General features: G+C 36.5%; 1 protein-coding gene across 1 annotated transcript; it reads right to left on the reverse strand.

Annotated features, from left to right (window-relative positions):
- Positions 1–607: 607 nt before the first annotated feature.
- On the reverse strand, positions 608–1,546 carry LOC112623425 (olfactory receptor 2B6-like). The gene has a single exon (XM_025383840.1). The coding sequence runs from the start codon at positions 1,544–1,546 to the stop codon at positions 608–610; it is 939 nt and encodes a 312-aa protein (XP_025239625.1).
- Between the last annotated feature and the right edge of the window lie 22,933 nt (positions 1,547–24,479).

The following is a 24,479-nucleotide window of genomic DNA, read 5'->3' on the forward strand; positions in this document are numbered from 1 at the left end:
GTATGTAAAAGGAAACTATAGGAAACTTATTCATACTTTTTGTCCCACTAGACCACTCATTTCCATATTTAATAATAAATTCTTTAATTAAAAATACAAAATCACTGCATACTTATTTGTTAAACAAGAATTACAAAGCATTTTAAGAAGCAATAGCATCTACATAAATTGGGGTTGATAAACTTATGAGACTCATGATTCTTCCAAAGTATAAAGTGCTTCACACTGAATGACCAGTGTAGCCACACTGCGCATTTAGACTTGGGACAACTCAGAGAGAGTGATGAACTGATGAGTGCTTGCCATGCTATTTTTACAGGTAGCTTGAACTAATGAATTCATTTTACTAATATTTTTTACTACTTAACACAGCTACTATTTCAGTACGTACCAACTAGTATATAACTATTTTAATATATTTTCATAATAAAATGTGCATACTAGTCAAGTATAATCCTTGCCGAACATGTTTACAGAGTCTCAGAGACATAACATATTTTGCAAGAACATGTAAACCGATATTTGATTATGAGACAAGAATTTGTTACAGAAAACTATAGCAACCTACTCTAATTGTTCAATAATTTCATTTGATATCTACCAACTATCACTTAAAGCTGAAAATGCTCCTCACCAGGTGGCATAATGCCCCCTTCACATCCTTATTCCGCAGGGTGTAGATAAAGGGATTGAGTGTGGGAGTCACCACTCCATAGAAGAGAGCCATGAACTTGGGCTGATCCCTTGAGATGGAGGAGGGAGGCTGAAGGTACATGCTAATGCCTGGGCCATAAAATAAGAAAACTACAATGAGATGGGAGGAACATGTCCCAAAGGCCTTTTTCCTTCCCTCAGAAGATTTGATCTTAAATACAGCATGTCCAATACTAGCATAGGAAGCAAGAATTAAGCATAGTGGAACAGCTAACATAAAAATGCATACCACAGAGAGTGTGAGCTCGTTAGAACCTTTTTCACCACAGGCATTCTTTATCAGAACAGGAATCTCACACAGCAAGTGGTCCAGCTTATTGAGACCACACAGTGGCAACCGTAATGTAGCAGTGGCCTCTGAGACAGCATAGGTTATTCCAGTTAGCCACACGGTGGAAACTAATAGGATACAAATGCGCTGATTCATGATGAGGGTGTAGTGAAGAGGTCTGCAGATGGCCACATAGCGATCGAAGGACATGAGAGCCAAGAGCAAACATTCTGTGCCCCCCATTATGTGAAAGAAATAAAGCTGAACTGCACACCCCGTATAGCTGATGGTCTTCTTAGAGCTTCCCAGGTTAACCAGCATCTGAGGGACAATGCTTGTGGTGTAACACATGTCCAAAAAGGAGAGGTTGGCGAGGAAGAAATACATGGGGCTGTGAAGACGAGAGTCTAACCTGGACACCAGAATGATTGTGACGTTTCCCATCATGGCTAAGGGGTATGTTATAAGAAGACTAGTGAACAGAGGAAGCTCTAGCCAAGGGCGGTCTGCAAAGCCTAACAGAGTAAATTCTTCAGGACGGCTTTCATTAATTAGTGGCATTATCTTCAATTTGTTTCACCTGTAGTAGGGATGTGCCAAAGAAGGTAGAGTTATGGGCATTGACAAAACATGGTGATGCATTGATTGATTATCTACTTATAGATGACAGGGTGCAGTAACCTGGGGTCAGAATAACATAAAACATCTAGTATCAGGTGATCTTATTTTCCCACATGACACTACAAATTAAAGGCAGTTATCTTAATCCAGTAACCCAACCATTTTGAAACAGAATTTCTTCTTCTGTGTAAGAAGGCTGACAATAACCATCATTCTTGAGTGAGGTGAGGATTAAATACAAAGTAGAAGTGACTATTTTGGAAATTTCAAAATAACAGTTTTCAATCTTTGAGTTGCATAAAAATCAGCTGAGGAGGTTGCTAGAATGAAATTTATTGTTTTCTGTCTTTAGGTGTCTGATAGAGTAAATGTGGCCTGGGGCTGAGGAACAGGATGGCTTATTTTCAGAACCCTGTTGCAAGGAATTACTGAAATGTCAAGAAGAATAAACGTATTGTAGTAGCAATGGTAGGAGAAAAAGGAGGAGAAAACCTGGAGTCATAAGAATCATCTAGATAGCATTGTCCAGCTCCAACTAGTTGGTTGGATAATCATATCATCTCCATGGGAAGCAAGAAGACTTTGGATTTAAACAAATCTATCTGAGCGATTTGAATTTGAACAGGAAAATTAAATATTTTTATTGTTTATTTCCTCAAGTATAAATTGACGGAGTTAACCTGTAATGGCAAGGTTCTCCTATGATGATGAATTTGGTTTTGCATTTTTGGGGTTTTATTCATTACTATTTAGTTCAACCATTGGACATTTGATATTTTATGTTACATTTTAGCTTACATACTCATCTTGAAGAAGTATTTTTTATTCAGTGAGATTATCCTCTGTTTTAATGTAAGAGTTTGGACAGTTGTCATTACCCACTGATTTTACATAACTACAAATATGTATTTTAGTTCTAAGTAACTGTTGTCAGGAGAAAAGTGGATGTCCCAGTTTAGGCTCAGAGACAGTCAAATCTGAAATTATTTTACATTTTCAAGACTTTTTTTTTTTTTCAGCTAGAAAGCAGATTGATATACTAACATCAACTAGTTTAATGAAGCAGTATTTTGAGAAAGATTAATTTTTTGCTCATATGCTTTTCTTTTCATGGTGATGTGTGTTTTATGAAAATCACAATCTCCTGCAGGATGAGAAATATTCAGATGGAAAGTTAAGATAGCGTCTCAGTGACAACATTCTGAGTCACTCTGCTAGTCAGTTGTTTAATGGTAATAGATTACATTTATATGTTTATAAAGCACAGCTTCCACATTCACTGTTTCATTACATCTTCAAAGTCATCCTCTGAGGTGTCACACAGAGCTACTCAGGGCTAACATGTGAATGTTGCCCTTTGATTATATGCTACCTTAAGCCAGAAGTGTGTAATAACAATAATAATACTCTTTCCAACTAGTCCTTAATGAGCCATCCGTGTCAAACACTCCCATATACTTTTGATACCATTAAATAGTTTAGTATCCATGCCCAAATGCTATGACAAAGAAAATTTTAGTATCCATATTTTAAGATATTGTTAATCATTTATTTTCATACTCTGGTAATGACTAAGAACATTCTAAAGATTGAAAAGTAATCGTTGCTTTAAATGAGGTGATAAAATATTGAGACTATAAACTCAGAGTTTCAAGATTCCCGAGAAAGCATCTGCACCCTAGGGTTGTTTCCTGAATGAGTGTGACCCCCTTCACATTATTCGACCTTGATTTAATGAAGATGTTATATGAGTGTATCAAATTTAGAAATAAGTCTTGGCCTGAGTGCTTTTTCAGGTGAAAATTTGTGTTGGAAATGGAAGATGAAATAAAGGCATGGCGGGACCTGGTGGCTCACGCCTGCAATCCCAGCATTTTGGGAAGCTGAGGCGGGCAGATAGCCTGAGGTCAGGAGTTCGAGACCAGCCTGGCCAACATGGTGAAACCCGGTCTATAATAAAAATGCAAAAAAATTAGCCAGGCACGGTGCCTATAAGCACAGCTACTTGGGAGACTGAAGCAGGAGAATCACTTGAACCCAGGAGGTGGAGGTTGCAGTGAGCCAAGATTATGCCATTGCACTCCAGCCTGAGCGACAAGAGCGAGACTCCATCTAAAAAAAAAAAGAAAAGAAAGGAAAAGAAATAAAAAGAAAGAAAGGCATAATATAAGTTAATTTGATGTCAAAATAAATACAGTCATGCAGAGCTTAACAAAAGGGATACATTCTGAGAAATGCATTGTTAAGTGATTTTGCCATTGAGTGAGCATAATGGAGTGCACTTACACAAGCCTAGATGGTATAGCCTACTACACACCTTGGCTATATGTTATAGCTTATTGCTCCTAGACTACAAACTTGTGCAGCATGTTGCTTTATTAAATACTGTAGACAATTGTAACACAATTGTAAGTATTTATGTATTAAGCATATATAAAAATAGAAGAGTATAATAAAAAATATGGTAAAAAAGAAAAAATGGTACACTTGTATAGGGCACTTACCATGAATGGAGCTTGCAGGACTTGAGGTTGCTCAGGGTGAGTCAGTGAGTGAGAAGGGAGTGAATGTGAAGGCCTAGACCACTATTGTATACTACTATAGACTTTGTAAACACTGACATTTAGCCTACACTAAATTTATTACAAAAGTATTTGTCGTCTCTCTTTAATAATAAATTCATCTTAGCTTACTATAACATTTTTACTTCATAAACTTTTAAATTTCTTTAACTTTTTGATTATTTAATAACACCTTAAATGCATCATACAGCTGTACAAAAATATGTTCTTTGTATTCTTTTTCTATAAATTGTTTTCTATTTTTAAGCTTTTATCTTGTTTTAACTTTTTAAACTTTTTTGTTAAAAATGAAAACACAAATGCACACATTAGACCAAGCCTCCACAGGGTCAGGATCATCAATATCATTGCCTTCCAGCTCCACACCTTGTCCCATTGGAAGGTTTTCAGGGGCAATAACATGTATGGAGCTGTCATCTCCTATGATATAATAACAATACCTTCTTTTTTAAAAATTATTTATTTATTTTTTATTATTATTATACTTTAAGTTCTAGGGTACATGTGTATAACGTGCAGGTTTGTTACATATGTATACTTGTGCCATGTTGGTGTGCTGCACCCATCAACTCGTCAGCACCCATCAACTCGTCATTTACATCAGGTATAACTCCCAATGCAATCCCTCCCCCCTCCCCCCTCCCCATGATAGGCCCCGGTGTGTGATGTTCCCCTTCCCGAGTCCAAGTGATTTCATAATAACAATACCTTCTTATGGAATACTTTCTGAAGGACCTGTGTGAGGCTGTTTTACAATTACCTTTTTTTTTTTTAAAGTAGGACTATAAAAATGATAAATGATGAAAAGTATAGTATAGCAAGTACATAAACCAGTAACATATTTGTTTATCATCATTATTATGTACTACACAATTGTATGTGCTATTCTTTTATATGACTGGCAGTGCTGTAGGTTTGATTACACTAGCATCACTGCAAACACCTGAGTGATGCATTATGTTAGGACATTATTATGGCTACAGTATCACTAGGCAATAGGAATTTTTTTACCTCCATTATAATCTTATGGGACCACTGTTGAATATGTGGTCAGTCATTGATGAAAACGTCATTATGTGGTGCATGCCTGTATTCTGAGAATTGCAATTTACTCACATTATTAAATAATCTCACTATTAGATACATACTATCTATTTATTTAACATTGTTATGTTCACTTTTTATATTTTTTCTACCAGGGACCACCTTTCATTTTTTAAAGAGTAATTTTAGATTTGATCCTCTATGAATTCTTCCGTAATTATAACTAATTTTAACGATAATATTCACTCCAGTATGCCTTCCAGAATTTCATTAAATTTGTATTATTTGGGATTTTGTTGTCTTATTAACTTTATTAAGTGTAGTTTGTCTGTGAATGGTGGTCACCCTGAGCTCCTCCATTTCTCTGGACATTTCTCTAGAGACATCAGAGTAGGAATGACTAATCAATGTGATTTAATTCTGAAGTATATTTAAGCTCTGTAATTCTAATCTTAGATCTCATATTTTTCCCATGTCATTCTTGTATTTTATTTCTTTTAGCTTTGGGATTTTTTCTATCTTTTAGATCTTATACTTCAAGAAATTTTTCCTCACTATTTTACTATATGGGGTTCTACTTAACCACAAATGTTTAAAGACACTTTATTAAAGTGCCAGATCCATGAGTTGAGTAAATTCCTCTCCTCTTGGGGTCCCAAGATAACTTAGGGCTCCTGGTTCTGTTAGAAAATGGCATTCTTTACTTACCACAGGTCAGAAACCCTGTACAGGGACTGCGTAGGCAAGGTAAGACGTCAGTTCCCCAAAGGGCTTTTATTGGCTGTATTAGTCAAGTTGAATTCCTTAAAGGAAAACATACCATTGCAGTCAAAGCCTTGGTTAAATAACCAATTTCTCCGATTGTGTCCTGTTACAAAAGAAAACAGATTCTTATTGCACTTATGCAAATAACTATATTGCCATAAGTTAAGAATACTCACAAATAGTCTCCAAATTCTGGAGAAATCAGATAGAGAAAAACAAATATGCACATTTTTTTTTTTCTCACAGAAGTATACTTTACTCAATTGCTAAAAGCTGTAAATAGCTCAAAAGAAAAGTTTTCTTGACTCTGGAAAACAAAACAAAAAAGTCAGCAATGTTTTAAGCAAAGTCAAAAAGATTACTTTCGTTGTTTAGTTTAGTTTAGTTTATGCAGTTAACTCTTGTTCTGTTTGATACCCATGAACATTCCAGTTCTTCATGAGAGTTGCAAAAGTTGTTTCCTCTATTCTAATGTCACAATTACAAAGTTATCAGAAACCTGCATTTAGGAACACCCATTAGAGTTGTATAGTTGACTATAAACCACCAACACGATTGATAAAGAAATTTTGGTTCCTCTGTGGAACACAATAATTTAATGTAACAGTTGTAACTATTAATAACATACACTATAGGTATTTGAAGGTGCAAACCCATAGGCTGAGCTTGGCTTTAAAAAGTCGTATCTGAGATTCCTTCTATGGAACAGAGTTCCATCAAAGTCAATTTAAAAGTGCTTATGTAAAAAATAATTATTCTTGCTGCACTTTATACAAATAATCAGGCCAAGTGCAATAAAGTAAATCAGTTTTATCATGATTTGTCTTTAGTAAAAATGGGAAACTGGAGAGAGAAAAATAACGTTTCAAGAACTATGGTACATTTGTTATTAAAATCTAGTCTCATGAGTTGCTTTTAAGTTTTTTTCTACAATTTAGGCTAATCCTGCTTATTCCTGTGAACCAACCAGTGATCTCTGACTGTTACTCAGAAGACATAAGATGGTTGGGTAATGTAAAAATCTGAATCAATATTCTAATCTTGGGCATGTATTGGGATCATCTGGCAACCCTATATCAGCTTGGTTTTAACAGTTGCTCAGTTCATGGAAAGCCTTCAAATTTAGTTTACCTCGAATAATTTTACTTATTTTGCTTTGCTGCTGTGGAATACATTGCATTTATACTCTTAGTATAGGAATGCAGAATATGCTTACTGAATGTTTTCTTAAATGGAACACTTATTAGTCTTTCAGATAGCACCTCTTGTTGAAACTCAGAGTTATAAATGGCTCTCTTCATACCAATACTTTCTGACTGAGTTCGTCTCTACTCCAAATACAAGAGGCCCTAATTGTTAGGCAGGAATATCAATGCTCCTCTTCATCCTGAGGGAGCTACAGAAGAAGATGGATCTTTGTCCCTCTGCAACCCTTAGGATTAAGGGTTCTTTTGTAAAAGGGAGGAGGAAAATGTCAAAGGCCTGTAATCCAGAGTAACACCATCTTGAATAGAAGCTAGGTAAAATGAGGCTGAAACCTACTGGGCTGCATTCCCAGATGGTTAAGGCACTGTAAGTCACAGGATGAGATAGAAGGTCAGCACGAGATACAGGTCATAAAGCCCTTGCTGATAAAACAGGTTACTGTAAAGAATCTGGCCAAAACCCACCAAAACCAAGATGGTGACAAGAGTGACTGCTGGTCATCCTCACTGCTACACTTCCACCAGTGCCATGGCGTCAGGAAGTTACCCTATATGGTAGGGTACATTTGCTTACAAATGCCATGGCAACATCAGGAAGTTATCCTACATGTTCTAAAAAGGGGAGGCATGAATAATCCACCCATTGTTTAACATATCGTCAAGAAATAACCATAAAAATGGGCAACCAGCAGCCCTTGGGGCTGCTCTAATGAGTAGCCATTCTTTTATTCCTTTGCTTTCTGAATAAACTTGCTTTCACATAAATAAATAAATAAATAAATAAATAAATAAATAAGTAAATAAACTACCAGACCAATTCCTGTTGATTTCTTCATTTTATCTCCACTTCCATTTTCTTTCTTTTTTTTTTTTTATCTTTTTTTATTATTATTATACTTTAAGTTCTAGGGTACATGTGCATATTGTGCAGGTTTGTTACATATGTATATTTGTGCCATGTTGGTGTGCTGCACCCATCAACTCATCAGCACCCATCATTCCATTTTCATTCTAGTGTAGCTTATACTTCATTTTTACCACACACAATATTTTCTGTATATGTAGAACACTTGTAAACTTTCTATATAGTAAAAGATTATCAGAAGAAATAAGTTATTTTATCTGACATTAGAAATGTGGATGAAACACACAAACAAGTCAATCCATCCAGCCATGACCATATATTTTAAAAATCCACATGACTGAATGAAGGCTTCATATTTGTTTCAGGCTTTTAATATTTCTTAGATATAGTGTATCAATCTCTCAGTCTCTCACTGAAACCAAATTTAAAATCATTTAAATTTTTAAGTTATTTAAATTTTTAAATGATTTTAAGTTTGGTTTCAGTGAGAGACTGAGAGGGAGATTAATTACAAAGAGAAATCTAGTTGCTTCTTAGAAGCACTGAGTAAATGTTTCCAAAGGTTAAAAATGAAATGCTCTCTACCTTTCAGATGTATATTAGGCAGTGGCAGTATGATCTACACATATTTCAATTTCCTAAGAAAGCATGAACTTTAAAAACGTGCCTTTTTACTTACTTTATTTTGATAAATATCCTTCAATAAAAAGGAATTGTGAAGGAATACACTTGAAGTTTTCAAGCTTTCAGAAGATGGATAAACTGTAGTACACAGAAGTATCTAAGAATTAGCTTTACAACTTAGGTTTTCAGTTGCTATAGGGTTCCAAAGAGAAGAAAGCATGAGTTAGGAAGACAATAGTAGAAAATATCAGAATGCTTTGTGGGTGTGTTATTTTTAAGCTCTTCCTGAGAACTCTTGGGCATTGTTTTCCAACAGGCCATTAATCCTTATCCCAGATGAGGAGTGAGCAGAGAAAATTCCTTGGGACAGAGATCTCTATGGAAATGCTTCTTATGTACAATTAGTTACCTACTGAACTGAGGTTGGTAGGAAGTCTCTTCTGTTGTCAGATGTATTTTAAAATACGCTTACTCAATTTCTCAAAACAGTAGACAGCAATTTTAAATGAGATTCAATTAGAGATGAGCTAGTTTGAATAAATGATTCTGAAGAATTTATATGAGAGTTCCCTGAATATCTTACCTCATTAGCTCTTAAACTATTGCACATAAAATTTAATCATTTCTAGCTGTAAGAATAAAGGGGCACAAAAATGAGTTGAAAAGGAAGAAAAATAATAAAAAGAGATATTTCCAATGAGAAAGAATCAAGTGATAGTTTAAAAACACTTTGTAATATTTAATGCTTTGATATTAAAATGTTGAAATGACAATTTCTTCACTCTTTCACCATGCACATGCCACATAACATTAGGCAGATACACAGATCACTTTAAGATTTTGAAAATTACATACAAAATGTGTAAATACATTATGTTGAAAAACAAATTCAAGTACATAGAATAGCAGATAGAAATGGAAAGTTTTTTTTTTTTTTTTTTTTGAGATGGAGTCTTGCTCTGTTGCCTAGGCTGGAGTGCAGTGTCATGACCTTCGTTCACTGCAAGCTCTGCCACCCGGGTTCAAGTGATTCTCCTGCCTCAGCCTCCCAAGTAGCTGGGATTACAGGTATTCTCTTTGACAACCTACTCTGAAATTCTGTAGTCCTTCTCCTTTCTTTAAAGGTAACCACTAGTGCCACAGGATGTGCATCTTTCTGAATTACATACATGCTGGATATTTTCCATTCCCCCTTCCCCTGACCCAGATCCACTCTCTCTCCAACCATGTTTGTTTCTACCCTGCATTGTGTGTCTAGAGGTGGAATCAAGATAATTCCTTGATATCTGGCTTCTGGTTGTGTTCAGTCAATGAGTCCTCAGCTGAGGATTAGAGTGAGGCAGCAGCTAGTTTGAAGTATTTTCCCCTACCATCCCCCTCAAGTGGAACAAATGAGGCTACTTGTATTGCTCAACAAAAGATCACAGGTCATTGATGTAGCCATGTACAGATTCTCTCTCTTTCTGCTTTCTAATAGTACTTTCTCCCTTTGCTACTTCGGGGTTTGTGTTGGTTGCTAAAGCCTCCCCACTGTTGCTAGGTCCAGGGTAGTGCATATATAATACACATACAGAAATCCCTTCTTGGTGTTTCTAAATCCTTCTCACACCTTTGTAAGTACTTCTTTTGTTAAACTTCCCTCAGTTTTCCAGGAGGATCATGCCATCTATTTTCTGCTGGGACCATAGATGAATATAACTTTCCATTACAAACAGACCAAGGTCATTTCCTGCTTCAGGACATTTGAATTAGCTTTTTTTTTTCCTGTCTAAAATGCTCTTCTTCTGATTTTATCATGACTGGCTCCTTTCTGTGTCTCAGATTTGATCTCAAATATCACCTAAGAAGGAATATCTAATATGAGTATTCTACACAGAATTTCTATATCATAGTCTCTTTTAATTTTCAGCAAAAGAATGAAAGCTTTCTTAGTTATTTTGCTTCTGAAGTCTTCCCCTCTAGGATGCATAGTTTTTGACAAGCAAATTAAAAAATACAATTAAACCATCATGAACTTATTATTGTTACTTGATTTTTACACACACTCATGCACATACACACACAGCACACATACACAGACACTCTGTCATTTCAGAGAAAATGACTAATAAAGGATTTTTTTTTCTTTTAAACACATCTCTAGCTTATCTACTTTTGTTGCGTTCCGTAAGCTTTGGTATGTTGTGTTTCTATTTTCATTCTTCGCAAATTATTTGCTAAGTTCCCTTATGATTTCATCTGATCCATCCATTATTTAGGAATGTATTGTTTAATTGCCACTTACTTGGTATTTCACAATATTTTGTCTGATATTGATTTCCAATTTTATTCCATTGTGTATAGAGGACATACTTTACATGATTTCAATCTTTTAAATGTATTGTGATTTGTTTTATGACCTAACTTACAGCCTAATCTGTAGAATGTTCCATTGCCCTGAGTAATACATGTATTCTACCACTATTGGGTGGAGTTTTCTGCAGATGCCAGTTAGCTCTAGTTAGTTTATAATGCTATTCACATCATCTATTTCCTTGTAGATCTTCTGTCTGATTATTCTATTGTTATTGAAAGTGCGATGTTGACATTGAACTATAATTGTGGAATTATCTATTGCTCCAAACAGTTCTGTTAGTCTTTGTTTTATACAGTCTGGAGATCTGCTGCAAGGTGCATACATACTTATAATTGATGTATCTTCTTGATGGACCAGTGATTTCATCATCATAAATTGTCCTTTTTTGTCTCCAGTAATAATCTTTGTCTTTTTGTTGATAGTGTATAATATCAGTATAGCCATTAGCACTCTATCGTGGTTACTGTTTGAATGGAATACCTTTTTCATCCTTTCAGTTTCAATCGATTTTCATTTTTGAATCTAAAGTGAATATATTGTTGACAGCATATCCTTGGATTATGTTTTTAAATACATCTTGTCTGTCTCTTCCATTTTTTAAATGAATAGACTGTTTTTCAGAAGCTTTAGGTTCACAAAAAAATTGAATGGAAGGTGTAGAAATCTCACATGTAACCCCTTTTACTCTCTCATCCAGTTTCTTTTATTATTAACAACTTATGTTAGTGTGGTACATTTGTTATAATTGATAAGCCAATATTAATATATTATTAGTAACAAAATTCCATAGTTTACATTAGAGTTGATGCTGTATGTTGTACATTCTATGGGTTTTGACAAATGTTTAATAACATGTATCCTCCATTCAGTATCATAAAGAATAGTTTCACTGCCTTAAAAATTCCCTGTGCTCCATCCATTCATCCTCTCCTCCCTTGGAGCCCCTGGCAACCACTGATTTTTTATTGTTTCCATAACTGTGCTTTTTCCAGAATATCATATAATTGAAATCATATAAGATGTGGCCTTTTCTGATTGGCTTCTTTGATTTAGTAATACGCATTTAAGTTACTTCCAGGTCTTTCATTGGCTTGATAGCTCCTTTCTTATAACCGAATAATATTCCATTCTATTCATGTACTGTAGTCTGCTTATTCATTCACTGATGGACACTTTTGTATGTGCGTGTTTTTTTGTGTGTGTGTGTCTAAACTTTAGCAATTCAGAATAAAGCTACTGTAAACATTTGTGTATGGGTTCTGTATGGACATAAAGTTTCAAGCCATTTGGGTCAATACCAAGGCGCATGAATGCTGGATTGTATGGTAAAAATGTTTAGTCCTGTATGAAATGGCCCAGTTGTCTTACAGAGTGGTTGTACACATTTTAATTTCTGTAAACAATGAAAGAGAGTTCCTGTTGTTTCACCTCTTTGCCAATATCTGATATTTTCAGTGGTTTGCTATGACTGATGATGTCCCAGATTTTTTTAGGCTCTTTTATTTTTCTTTGTTCTGTTTTTCTTTGTATTACTCTGACTAGATAATCTCAACTGACCTGTCTTGTAGTTTGTTGATTTTTTCTTCTGCTTGTTAAAATCCGGTGTTCAGGTCTTCTGCTGAATTTTTTATTTCCGTCACTGTATTTTTTCATCTCTAGAATTTGACTTGGTTCTTTAACAACAAATAATGCCTATCTCTTTATTAATTTTCTCTGTTTAGTGAGAAATAGTTGTCATATCTTGCTGTAGTTCTTTAAACATGGTTTCTTTCAGTTCTTTGACCATATTTTAAAGAAGCTGATTAAAGCCTTTGTCCAACAAGTTCAACACCTAGACTTGCTACTACTGATTGCATTTACCCCTCCTTTTTTGACTTCTACTTTCTGTGTTTTTCTTTACCTGTATCAGAATTTTATGTTGAAAACTAGATATTTAATTTTATTTATTTTTATTTTTAAAATTTTTATTTTAAGTTCAAAAGTACATATGCAGGTTTGTTACATAGGTAAACTTGTGTCATGGGGCTTTTTTTAGAGATTATTTCATCACCCAGCTATTAAGCCTAGTACCCATTAGTTATTTTTCCCGATCCTCTTCATCCTCCCACCCTACACCCTCTACCAGGCTACAGTATGTATTGTTCCCCTTTATGTGTCCGTATTTTCTCATCATTTAGCTCCCACTTGTAAGTGAGAACATGTGGTATTTGATTTTCTGTTTCTGTATCCATTTGCTAAGGATAATCACCTCCAACTCCGTCTATGTTCCTGCAAAGAACATGATCTCATTCTTTTTTATGACTGCATAGTAAAATGGTGTATATCTACCACATTTTCTTTATCCAGTCTATCATTGATGGGCATTTAAGTTGATTCCATGTCTTTGCTATTTTTCAATAGTATCTTTGCTATTGTGAGTAGTGCTCCAATGAACTTAAGCATGTGTGTGTGTTTATAATAGAATAATTTCTATCCCTCTGGGTATATACCAAGTAATGCGATTGCTGGGTCAAATAGTATTTCTGTCTTTAAGACTGAGGAATTCCCACAATGCCTTCCCAATGGTTGAACTAATTTACACTCCCACCAACAGTTTATAAATGTTTGTTTTTCTCCATAACCTTGCCAGCATCTGTTTTTTGACTTTTTAATAATAGTCATTCTGACTGGTATGATATGCTATCTCCTTGTGGTTTTGATCTGTATTTCTCTAATGATCAGTGATGTTGAATTTTTTTCATATGATTGTTGGTTGCATGTATGTCCTCTTTTGAAAAGTGTCTGCTCATGTCCTTTGCTCACTTTTTCATGGGGTTGTTTTACTTTCTTGTAAATTTGGAAAACTAGATATTTTAAATACTAGAAATGGCAACTGTGGAAACCAGATTCTCCCTGTCTCACTAGAATTTGTTCTTGCTGCTTATTATTGTAGTTGTTGCTTGCTTGTTTAGTGAATACTCCCAAATAATTCTCTAAAGTCTGCCTTCTTTGTGGTGTAGGGCCATTAAAGTCTGTACTCAGGTAGCTTAGTGGCCAGCAAATAATTGGACAGAAATTTCTTTCAATGCCTGGGACTAATAAATTTTCCAGTTTTTGTCAAAGACCTCTATGTGCATGTTGACGCATGACTTCAACACCCAGTCAGGCAGTTTACATCTCTACCTTAGCCTCCACTTATTTCCTCCTGAAATACTGAAGGTCAGCCAGAGATGAGAGCTTAGGATCTTCTCACTTCTTGCTTGAGCATTCATAGAGCCCTGAATCTGCACACAGCCATATGCATGCATATTAATTTCCTTGCATATGGCAAAGATTTTGAAAATCCCTCTGGCCATGTCATTCCTTAGATTTGTGTTTTTAGTTTTTTGATTAATTTGTGGTTTGCCCCATTGGTGGTACATTGCTTTAGTAAGAAGTGAAATTAAAGCAGTCACTTGAAATTATTTTCAACAAACGCCTGCTGGGAAAATGCTTTTTGCACTGGTGAAGGTGTGAGTTAGGTTCAAATACAGTTAGCCTCATAAATGTGGTCTTCCAAAAAGCCCCAGTCAGGTAAATTAATGACATACCTTTCTAAATGTATACATATATATTTGTAAAAGGTATATAAAATATTTCACATTTATTTTAATTCTTTTTTGGTATTTCTTTGGTATTTCAGAATATTTGATTTTTTTTGTTTTGATGCTTATATTTACATATTAGTCCCTTTTTATAGGCATCACTGGTTTTCTAAGATGAGCACTCTATTTATTTATTTAATTTTTTGATATATTATAGTTGTACATATTTTGGGGGTAGTTGTGTTTTGATACACATATGCACAGTTGCCGTGTGTTTTGATGCACATTATGTATAATGATTAAATCAGAGTAATTGTGATACCCATCATTACAAATACTTTTCTTTGTGTTGTGAAAATTATAATTTTTTCTAGCTATTTTGAAATATACAACAAACAATTGTTAGCTATAATTTCTCTGCTGTATAATAAAATACTAGAAATCATTCCTTCTATCTAACTGCATATTTGTACTCACTAACAAACTCCTTTTCATCTTTTTTTCCTTGTATCCATTCCCAGACTCTGATAAGCACCATTCTACTCTCTACCTTTATAAGATCCACTATTTTAGCTCTCACATACCAGTAAGAACATGATATATTTATATTTCTGTTCATGGCTTATTTCACTTAACATAACAACTTCCAATTTTATCCATGTTGCTACAAATGAAAGCATTTCATTCCTTTTTATGACTGAATGGTATTTCATCATATATACATATATACATACATATATATATATATAACATTTTCTTTTTCTTTTTTAATTTAAAGAGGTATATTCTGGCCAAATATAAGTGATCATAGCCTGGGGCTTGGGGTACAGCCTCAAGAGGCTTCTTTTGTTTTTGGTCTGGGAAAGTCTTTATTTTACCTTCATGATTGAAGGATATTTTTGCTAGATAAACTTCTAGAGGGTCAAAGGTTTTTGTTTGCTTTCCTTCAGCACTTTTTTTTGTTTTTTTAAATTATATTTTATGTTCTAGGGTACATGTGCACAACGTGCAAGTTTGTTACATATGTATACATGTGCTATGTTGGTGTGCTGCACCCATTAACTCGTCATTTACATTAGGTATATCTGCTAATGCTATCCCTCCCTGCTTCCCCTGCCCCACAATAGGCCCTGGTGTGTGATGTTCCCCTTCCTGTGTCCAGGTGTTCTCATTGTTCAATTCCCACCTGTGAGTGAGAATATGCAGTGTTTGGTTTTCAGTTCTTGCGATAGTTTGCTGAGAATGATGGTTTCCAGCTTCATCCATGTCCCTACAAAGGACATGAACTCATCCCTTTTTATGGCTGCATAGTATGCCATGGTATATATGTGCCACATTTTCTTAATCTAGTCTGTCATTGATGGACATTTGGGTTAGTTCCAAGTCTTTGCTATTGTGAATAGTGCAGCAATAAACATATGTGTGCATGTGTCTTTATAGCAGCATGATTTGTAATCCTTTGGAGATATACCCAGTAATGGGATGGCTGGGTCAAATGGTATTTCTAGTTCTAGATCCTTGAGGAATCGCCACACTGTCTTCCACAATGGTTGAACTAGTTTAAAGTCCCACCAACAGTGTAAAAGTGTTCCTATTTCTCCACATCCTCTCCAGCACCTGTTTTTTCCCAACTTTTTAATGATTGTCATTCTAACCAGTGTCAGATGGTATTTCATTGTGGTTTTGATTTGCATTTCTCTGATACCTAGTGATGATGAGCATTTTTTCATGTGTCTGTTGGCTGCATAAATGTCTTCTTTTGACAAGTGTCTGTTCATATCCTTGGCCCACTTTTTGATGGAGTCGTTTGTTTTTTCCTTGTAAATTTTTTTGAATTCTTTGTAGGTTCTGGATATTAGCCCTTTGTCAGATGAGTAGATTGCAAAAATTTTCTCCCATTCCATAGGTTGCCTGTTCACTCTGACGGTAGTTTCTTTTGCTGTGCAGAAGCTCTTTAGTTTAATTAGACTCCATTTGTCAATTTTGGCTTTTGTTGACATTGCTTTTGGTGTTTTAGACATGAAGTCCTTGCCCATGCCTATGTCCTAAATGGTATTGCCTAGTTTTCTTCTAGGGTTTTTATGGTTTTAGGTCTAACATTTAAGTCTCTAATCCATCTTGAATTAATTTTTGTATAAAGTGTAAGGAAGGGATCCAGTTTCAGCTTTCTATTTATGGCTAGCCAGTTTTCCCAGCACCATTTATTAAATAGGAAATCCTTTCCCCATTTCTTGTTTTTGTCAGGTTTGTCAAAGATCAGATGGCTGTAGATGTGTGGTATTATTTCTGAGGGCTCAGCTCTGTTCCATTGGTCTATATCTCTGTTTTGGTACCAGTACCATGCTGTTTTGGTTACTGTAGCCTGGTAGTATAGTTTGAAGTCAGGTAGTGTGATGCCTCCAGCTTTGTTCTTTTGGCTTAGGATTGTCTTGGCAATGTGGGATCTTTTTTGGTTCCATATGAACTTTAAAGCAGTTTTTTCCAATCCTGTGAAGAAAGTCATTGGTAGCTTAATGGGGATGGCATTGAATTTATAAATTACCTTGAGCACTATGGCCATTTTCACAATATTGATTCTCCCTCTACATGAGCATAGTATGTTCTTCCATTTGTTTGTGTCCTCTTTTATTTCACTGAGCAGTGGTTTGTAGTTCTCCTTGAAGAGTTTCTTCACATCCCTTGTAAGTTGGATTCCTAGGTATTTTATTCTCTTTGTAACAATTGTGAATGGGAGTTCACTCAGGATTTGGCTCTGTTTGTCTGTTATTGGTGTGTAAGAATGCCTGTGATTTTTGCACATTAATTTTGTTTCCTGAGACTTTGCTGAAGGTGCTTATCAGCTTCAGGAGATTTTGGACTGAGACGATGGAGTTTTCTAAATACAGAATCATGTCTGTCTGATTGCCCTAGCCAGAACTTCCAACACTATGTTGAATAGGAGTGGTGAGAGAGGGCATCCCTGTCTTGTGCCAGTTTTCAAAGGGAATGTTTCCAGTTTTTGCCCATTCAGTATGATATTGGCTGTGGGTTTGTCATAAATAGCTCTTATTATTTTGAGATACGTTCCATCAATACCGAATTTATTGAGAGTTTTTAGGATGAAGGACTGTTGAATTTTGTCAAAGGCCCTTTCTGCATTTATTGAGATAATCGTGTGGTTTTTGTCTTTGGTTCTGTTTATATGCTGGATTACGTTTATTGATTTGCATACGTTGAACCAGCCTTGCATCCCAGGTATGAAGCCCACTTGATCATGGTGGATAAGCTTTTTGATGTGCTGCTGGATTCGGTTTGCCAGTGTTTTATTGAGGATTTTTTCATTGATGTTCATCAGGGATATTGGTCTAAACTTCTCTTTTTTTTGTTGTGTCTCTGCCAGGCTTTGGTATCAGGATGATGTTGGCTTCATAAAACGAGTTAGGGAGGATTCCCTCTTTTTCTGTTGACTGCAGTAGTTTCAGAAGGAATGATACCAGCTCCTCCTTGTACCTCCGGTAGCATTCGGCTGTGAATCTGTCTGGTACTGTACTTTTTTTGGTTGGTAGGCTAATAATTATTGCCTCAATTACAGAGCCTGTTATTGGTCTGTTCAAGGATTCAACTTCTTCCTGGTTTAGTCTTGGGAGAGTGTAGGTGTCCAGGAATTTATCCATTTCTTGTAGGTTTTCTAGTTTATTTATGTAGAGGTGTTTATAGTATTCTCTGATGTTAGTTTGCATTTCTGTGGGGTTGGTGGTGATATCCCCTTCATCATTTTTCATTGTGTCTATTTGATTCTTCTCTCTTTTCTTGTTAGCTTGCTAGCAATCTGTCAATTTTGTTGATCTTTTCAAAAAACCAGCTCCTGGATTCATTGATTTTTTGAAGGGTTTTTCGTGTCTCTATCTCCTTCAGTTCTGCTCTGATCTTAGTTATTTATTGCCTTCTGCTAACTTTTGAATGTGTTTGCTCTTGCTTCTCTAGTTCTTTTAACTGTGATGTTAGGGTGTCAATTTTAGATCTTTCCTGCTTTCTCTTGTGGACATTTAGTGCTATAAATTTCCCTCTACACACTGCTTTAAATGTGTCTCAGAAATTCTGGTATGTTGTATCTTTGTTCTCATTGGTTTCAAAGAACATCTTTATTTCTGCCTTCATTTCGTTATGTACCCAGTAGTCATTCAGGAGCAGGTTGCTCAGTTTCCATGTAGTTGAGTGGTTTTGATTGAGTTTCTTAATCCTGAGTTCTATTTTGATTGCACTGTTGTCTGAGAGACAGTTTGTTATAATTTCTGTTCTTTTACATTTCCTGAGGAGTGCTTTACTTCCAACTATGTGGTCAATTTTGGAAGAAGTGTAATGTGGTGCTGAGAAGAATGTATATTCTGTTGATTTGGGGTGGAGAGTTCTGTGGATGTCTATTAGGTCTGCTTGGTGCTGAGTTGAGTTCAATTCCTGGATATCTTTGTTAACTTTCTGTCTTGTTGATCTGTCTAATGTTGACAGTGGGGTGTTAAAGTCTCCCATTATTATTGTATGGGAGTCTAAGTCTCTTTGTAAGTCTCTAAGGACTTGCTTTATGAATCTGGGTGCTCCTGTATTGGGTGCATATATATTTAGAATAGTTAGCTCTTCTTGTTGAATTGATCCCTTTACCATTATGTAATGACCTTCTTTGTCTCTTTTGATCTTTGTTGGTTTGAAGTCTGTTTTATTATAGACTAGGATTGCAACCCTTGCCTTTTTTTGTTTTTCATTTGCTTGGTAGATCTTCCTCCATCCCTTTATTTTGAGCCTATGTATGTCTCTGCACGTGAGATGGGTCTCCTGAATGCAGCACACTGATGGGTCTCCTGAATGCAGCACACTGATGGGTCTTGACTCTTTATCCAATTTGCCAGTCTGTGTCTTTTAATTGCCGCATTTAACCCATTTACATTTAAGGTTAATATTGTTACGTGTGAACTTGATCCTGTCATTATCATATTAACTGGTTATTTTGCTCGTTAGTTAATGCAGTTTCTTCCTAGCATCAATGGTCTTTACATTTTGGCATGTTTTTGCAGTGGCTGGTACCGGTTGTTCCTCTCCGTGTTTAGTGCTTCCTTCAGGATCTCTTGTAGGGCAGACCTGGTGGTGACAAAATCTCTCAGCATTTGCTTGTCTGTAAAGGATTTTATTTCTCCTTCACTTATGAAACTTAGTTTGGCTGGATATGAAATTCTGGGTTGAAAATTCTTTACTTTAAGAATGTTGAATATTGGTGCCCACTCTCTTCTGGCTTGTAAAGTTTCTGCTGAGAGATCCACTCTTAGTCTGATGGGCTTCCCTTTGTTGGTAACCTGACCTTTCTCTCTGGCTGCCCCTAACATTTTTTCCTTCATTTCAACTTTGGTGAATCTGACAATTATGTGTCCTGGAGTTGCTCTTCTCGAGGAGTATCTTTGTGGCATTCTCTGTATTTCCTGAATTTGAATGTTGGCCTGTCTTGCTAGTTTGGGGATGTTCTCCTGGATAATATCCTGCAGAGTGTTTTCCAACTTGGTTCCATTCTCCCCGTCACTTTCAGGTACACCAGTCGGATGTAGATTTGGTCTTTTCACATAGTCCCATATTTCTTGGAGGCTTTGTTTGTTTCTTTTTACTCTTTTTTCTCTAAACTTCTCTTCTTCCTTCATTTCATTCATTTGATCTTCAGTCACTGATACCCTTTCTTCCAGTTGATCGAATCAGTTACTGAAGCTTGTGCAATTGTCACGTAGTTCTTGTGCCATGGATTTCAGCTCTATCAGGTCATTTAAGGACTTCTTTACATTGGTTATTCTAGTTAGCCATTCGTCAAATATTTTTTCAAGGTTTTTATCTTCTTTGTGATGGGTTTGAACTTCCTCCTTTAGCTTGGAGACGTTTGATCATCTGAAGCTGCCTTCTTTCAACTCATCCAAGTCATTCTCCGTCCAGCTTTGTACCGTTGCTGGTGAGGAGCTACATTCCTTTGGAGGATGACAGGCACCCTGATTTTTAGAATTTTCAGCTTTTCTACTCTGTTTTTTCCCCATCTTTGTGGTTTTATCTACCGTTGTTCTTTGATGATAGTGACGTACAGATGGGGTTTTGGTGTGGATGTCCTTTCTGTTTGTTAGTTTTCCTTCTAACAGTCAGGACTCTCAGCTGCAGGTCTTTTGGAGTTTGCTTGAGGTCCACTCCAGACCCTGTTTGCCTGGTTATCAGCAGCAGAAACTGCAGAAGAGTGAATATTTCTGAACAGTAAATGTTGCTGCCCGATCGTTCCTCTGGAAGCTTTGTCTCAGAGGGGTACCAGACCATGTGAGGTATGAGGTGTCAGTCTGCCCCTAATGGGGAGTGTCTCCCAGTTAGGCTACTCGGGGGTCAGGGACCCACTTGAGCAGGCAGTCTGTCTGTTCTCAGATCTGAAACTCTGTGCTTGGAAAACCACTACTCTTTTCAAAGCTGTCAGACAGGGACATTTAAATCTGCAGAGGTTTCTCCTGCCTTTTGTTTGGCTATGCCCTGTCCCTAGAGGTGGAGTCTACAGAGGCAGGCAGGCCTCCTTGAGCTGCGGTGGGCTGCACCCAGTTCCAGCTTCCTGGCCACTTTGTTTACCTACTTAAGCCTCAGCAATGGCGGGTGCCCCTCCCCCAGCCTTGTTGCTGCCTTGCAGTTAGATCTCAGACAGATGTGCTAGCAATGAGGGAGGCTCAGTAGGCGTGGGACCCTCTGAGCCAGGCACGGGATATAATCTTCTGGTGTTCTGTTTGCTAAGACCCTTGGTAAAATGCAGTATTAGGGTGGGAGTGACCTGATTTTCCAGGTGTTGTGTGTCACGGTTTCCCTTGGCTAGGAAAGAGAATTCCCTTCCCCCTTGCACTTCCTGGGTGAGGCGATGCCTCACCCTGCTTCAGCCCCTGCTTGGTGGGCTGCACCCACTGTCCTGCACCCACTGTCCGACATGCCCCAGTGAGATGAACCCTCATTTATACCTCAGTTGGAAATGCAGAAATCACTCATCTTCTGTGTTGCTCACGCTGGGAGCTGGAGATTGGAGCTGTTCCTATTTGGCCATCTTGGAACCAACTCCTTCAGCACTTTAAATATCTATTACATTTTCTTTATCCATTCTTCTCTTGCTAGACACTTAAGTTGCACTCTTTATGTATCTTTGTAGGTGAAGTGAGTTTCTTTTTTTTTTTCCTTTCTAACTTTTTTTAGGTTCAAGGGGTACATGTGCAGTTTTGTTACATGGGTAAATTTTTTATTATGGGGATTTGGTGTATAGATAGTTTTGTCACCCAGGTAATGAGTTTTATATCCAATAGGTAGCTTTTCTTTTTTAAAAAACTTTAATTTTGGGTTCAGAGTACATGTGCAGTTTTGCTATATAGGTAAAGTGTGTGTCACATTTCCTTGCATTTCATATGCAAGCAAATTCATATGCATGCATATGGCTGTGTGCAGATTTAGGGCTCTATGAATGCCCAGTGCTAAAGGGTATGGTGTACAGATTATTTTGTCACCCATGTAATAAGCATGGTAACCAAGGTTGGTTTTCGATCCTCATCTCCCCACGCCATATGTCCCAGTGTCTATTGTTCTTTCCTTTGTGTCCTAATGTACTCAATATTTAGCTCCCACTTAAAAGTGAGAACATGCAGTATTGGGGTTTCCATTCCTGCACTAATTTGTTTAGCATAATGGCCTCTAGCTCCACCCCTATTACTGCAAAGACCAAAGTCTCATTTTTTTTTTTTTTTAAACGTGGTATCACTATGTTGCCCAGGCTGGTCTCAAACTCCTGGACCTAAGCAATCCTCCTGCCTTGGCTTCACAAAATGCAAAGATTACAGGCATGAGCCACCATACCCAGCCTGGAAATGAGAGTCTTGACAAATTTTAAGGAGAGTAGTGTCATGATTAGATTTGGTTTTAGATTTCTTGATAAATGAAATCTCAGGGCTGGTATGGTAAAGTTGAGGAGACATTGCTACTACAACATGAAAGAGTACAGTGAGATTGCTACCCTCCATGATCTGGTCATTATATTTCTATTTACATATGCTTATCATCTCCTAAGACCACCCAGATGTTTTTCCTTGAAAAATAGCACAGAATTGGGAAAATTGGCTAGCCATAAGTAGAAAGCTGAAACTGGATCCTTTCCTTACTCCTTATACGAAAATTAATTCAAGATGGATTAGAGACTTAAATGTTAGACCTAATACCATAAAAATCCTAGAGGAAAACCTAGGTAGTACCATTCAGGACATAGGCATGGGCAAAGACTTCATGTCTAAAACACCAAAAGCAACGGCAGCAAAAGCTAAAATTGACAAATGGGATCTAATTAAACTAAAGAGCTTCTGCACAGCAAAAGAAACTACCATCAGAGTGAACAGGCAACCTACAGAATGGGAGAAAATTTTTGCAATCTACTCATCTGACAAAGGGCTAATATCCAGAACCTACAAAGAACTCCAACAAATTTACAAGAAAAAAACAAACAACCCCATCAAAAAGTGGGCAAAGGATATGAACAGACATTTCTCAAAAGAAGACATTCATACAGCCAACAGACATATGAAAAAATGCTCATCATCACTGGCCATCAGAGAAATGCAAATCAAAACCACAATGAGATACCATCTCACACCAGTTAGAATGGCGATCATTCAAAAGTCAGGAAACAACAGGTGCTGGAGAGGATGTGGAGAAATAGGAACACTTTTACACTGTTGGTGGGATTGTAAACTAGTTCAACCATTATGGAAAACAGTATGGCGATTCCTCAAGGATCTAGAACTAGAAGTACCATATGACCCAGCCATCTCATTACTGGGGATATACCCAAAGGATTATAAATTATGCTGCTATAAAGACACATGCACACGTATGTTTATTGCAGCACTATTCACAATAGCAAAGACTTGGAATCAACCCAAATGTCCATCAGTGACAGATTGGATTAAGAAAATGTGGCACATATACACCATGGAATACTATGCAGCCATAAAAAAGGATGAGTTTGTGTCCTTTGTAGGGACATGGATGCAGCTGGGAACCTACTTTTAATATCCAGGAAAAACAGCCATATCACTGTTGTCCTAAAGTAATTAAAAATTCTCTCTATTCTAGTTTCATTGCTGTTAAATTGTCATACAGGAGTTCAAATGGAAGCTTAATAGAATTAAAACTCTTAGGATGGTGTTTTCTAAATATGTATTATCTAAATGTTGGGGAAGAGTAAATCATTTTAATTTCTAGATAGTACATGTACAATATTCTGTTTTTTAAATAAGTTATAGTGGGAGATTTATAAAGGCAGTTGAACAATCGAAGACATTTGGAACTAACTTTCTGTATATCAAGTGCTGTATTTACTGTAGTTAAAACACAGGTATGAAAACAATAGAATGTTTATATACAAATGACTTTTATAAATGACTATTTCAATTGTTTTAAGAAGTCATTTGATGAAAATGATAAAATAGTCAGAGATATAGTGAAAAAAAAAAAGAGACCTATGGGGAAACACCATGACAGGCTGAGCCAAATGTAGAGCTCAGCTCTTCCTCCCCCAGGATCATATCACCAGATAAACCTTTGAAAAAAACGAAATGCAACAAAACAAAAGGAAAATCCAGAAAAGAAAATCATTAGTTTTCTGTATTTCATAATTTCTGTACTCTCCCTTTTCCTAGGTGTCTGTTCACACCTTCTCTTCTCTATCCAAGTGCACATCCTTTCCTTTTCTTCACTCCCAGCTGATGCCCCTGCTTTTCAAAACTTCAGAGAAAATTGGAGAAATCAGAAAGGAATTTCTATCAGATTTCAATGCTACCTCAACACACCCAGCTACTTCTATATCCATGTGT

This window comes from Theropithecus gelada, chromosome 4, assembly GCF_003255815.1.
Source record: "Theropithecus gelada isolate Dixy chromosome 4, Tgel_1.0, whole genome shotgun sequence".
In the NCBI taxonomy this organism is placed as follows: domain Eukaryota; kingdom Metazoa; phylum Chordata; class Mammalia; order Primates; family Cercopithecidae; genus Theropithecus; species Theropithecus gelada.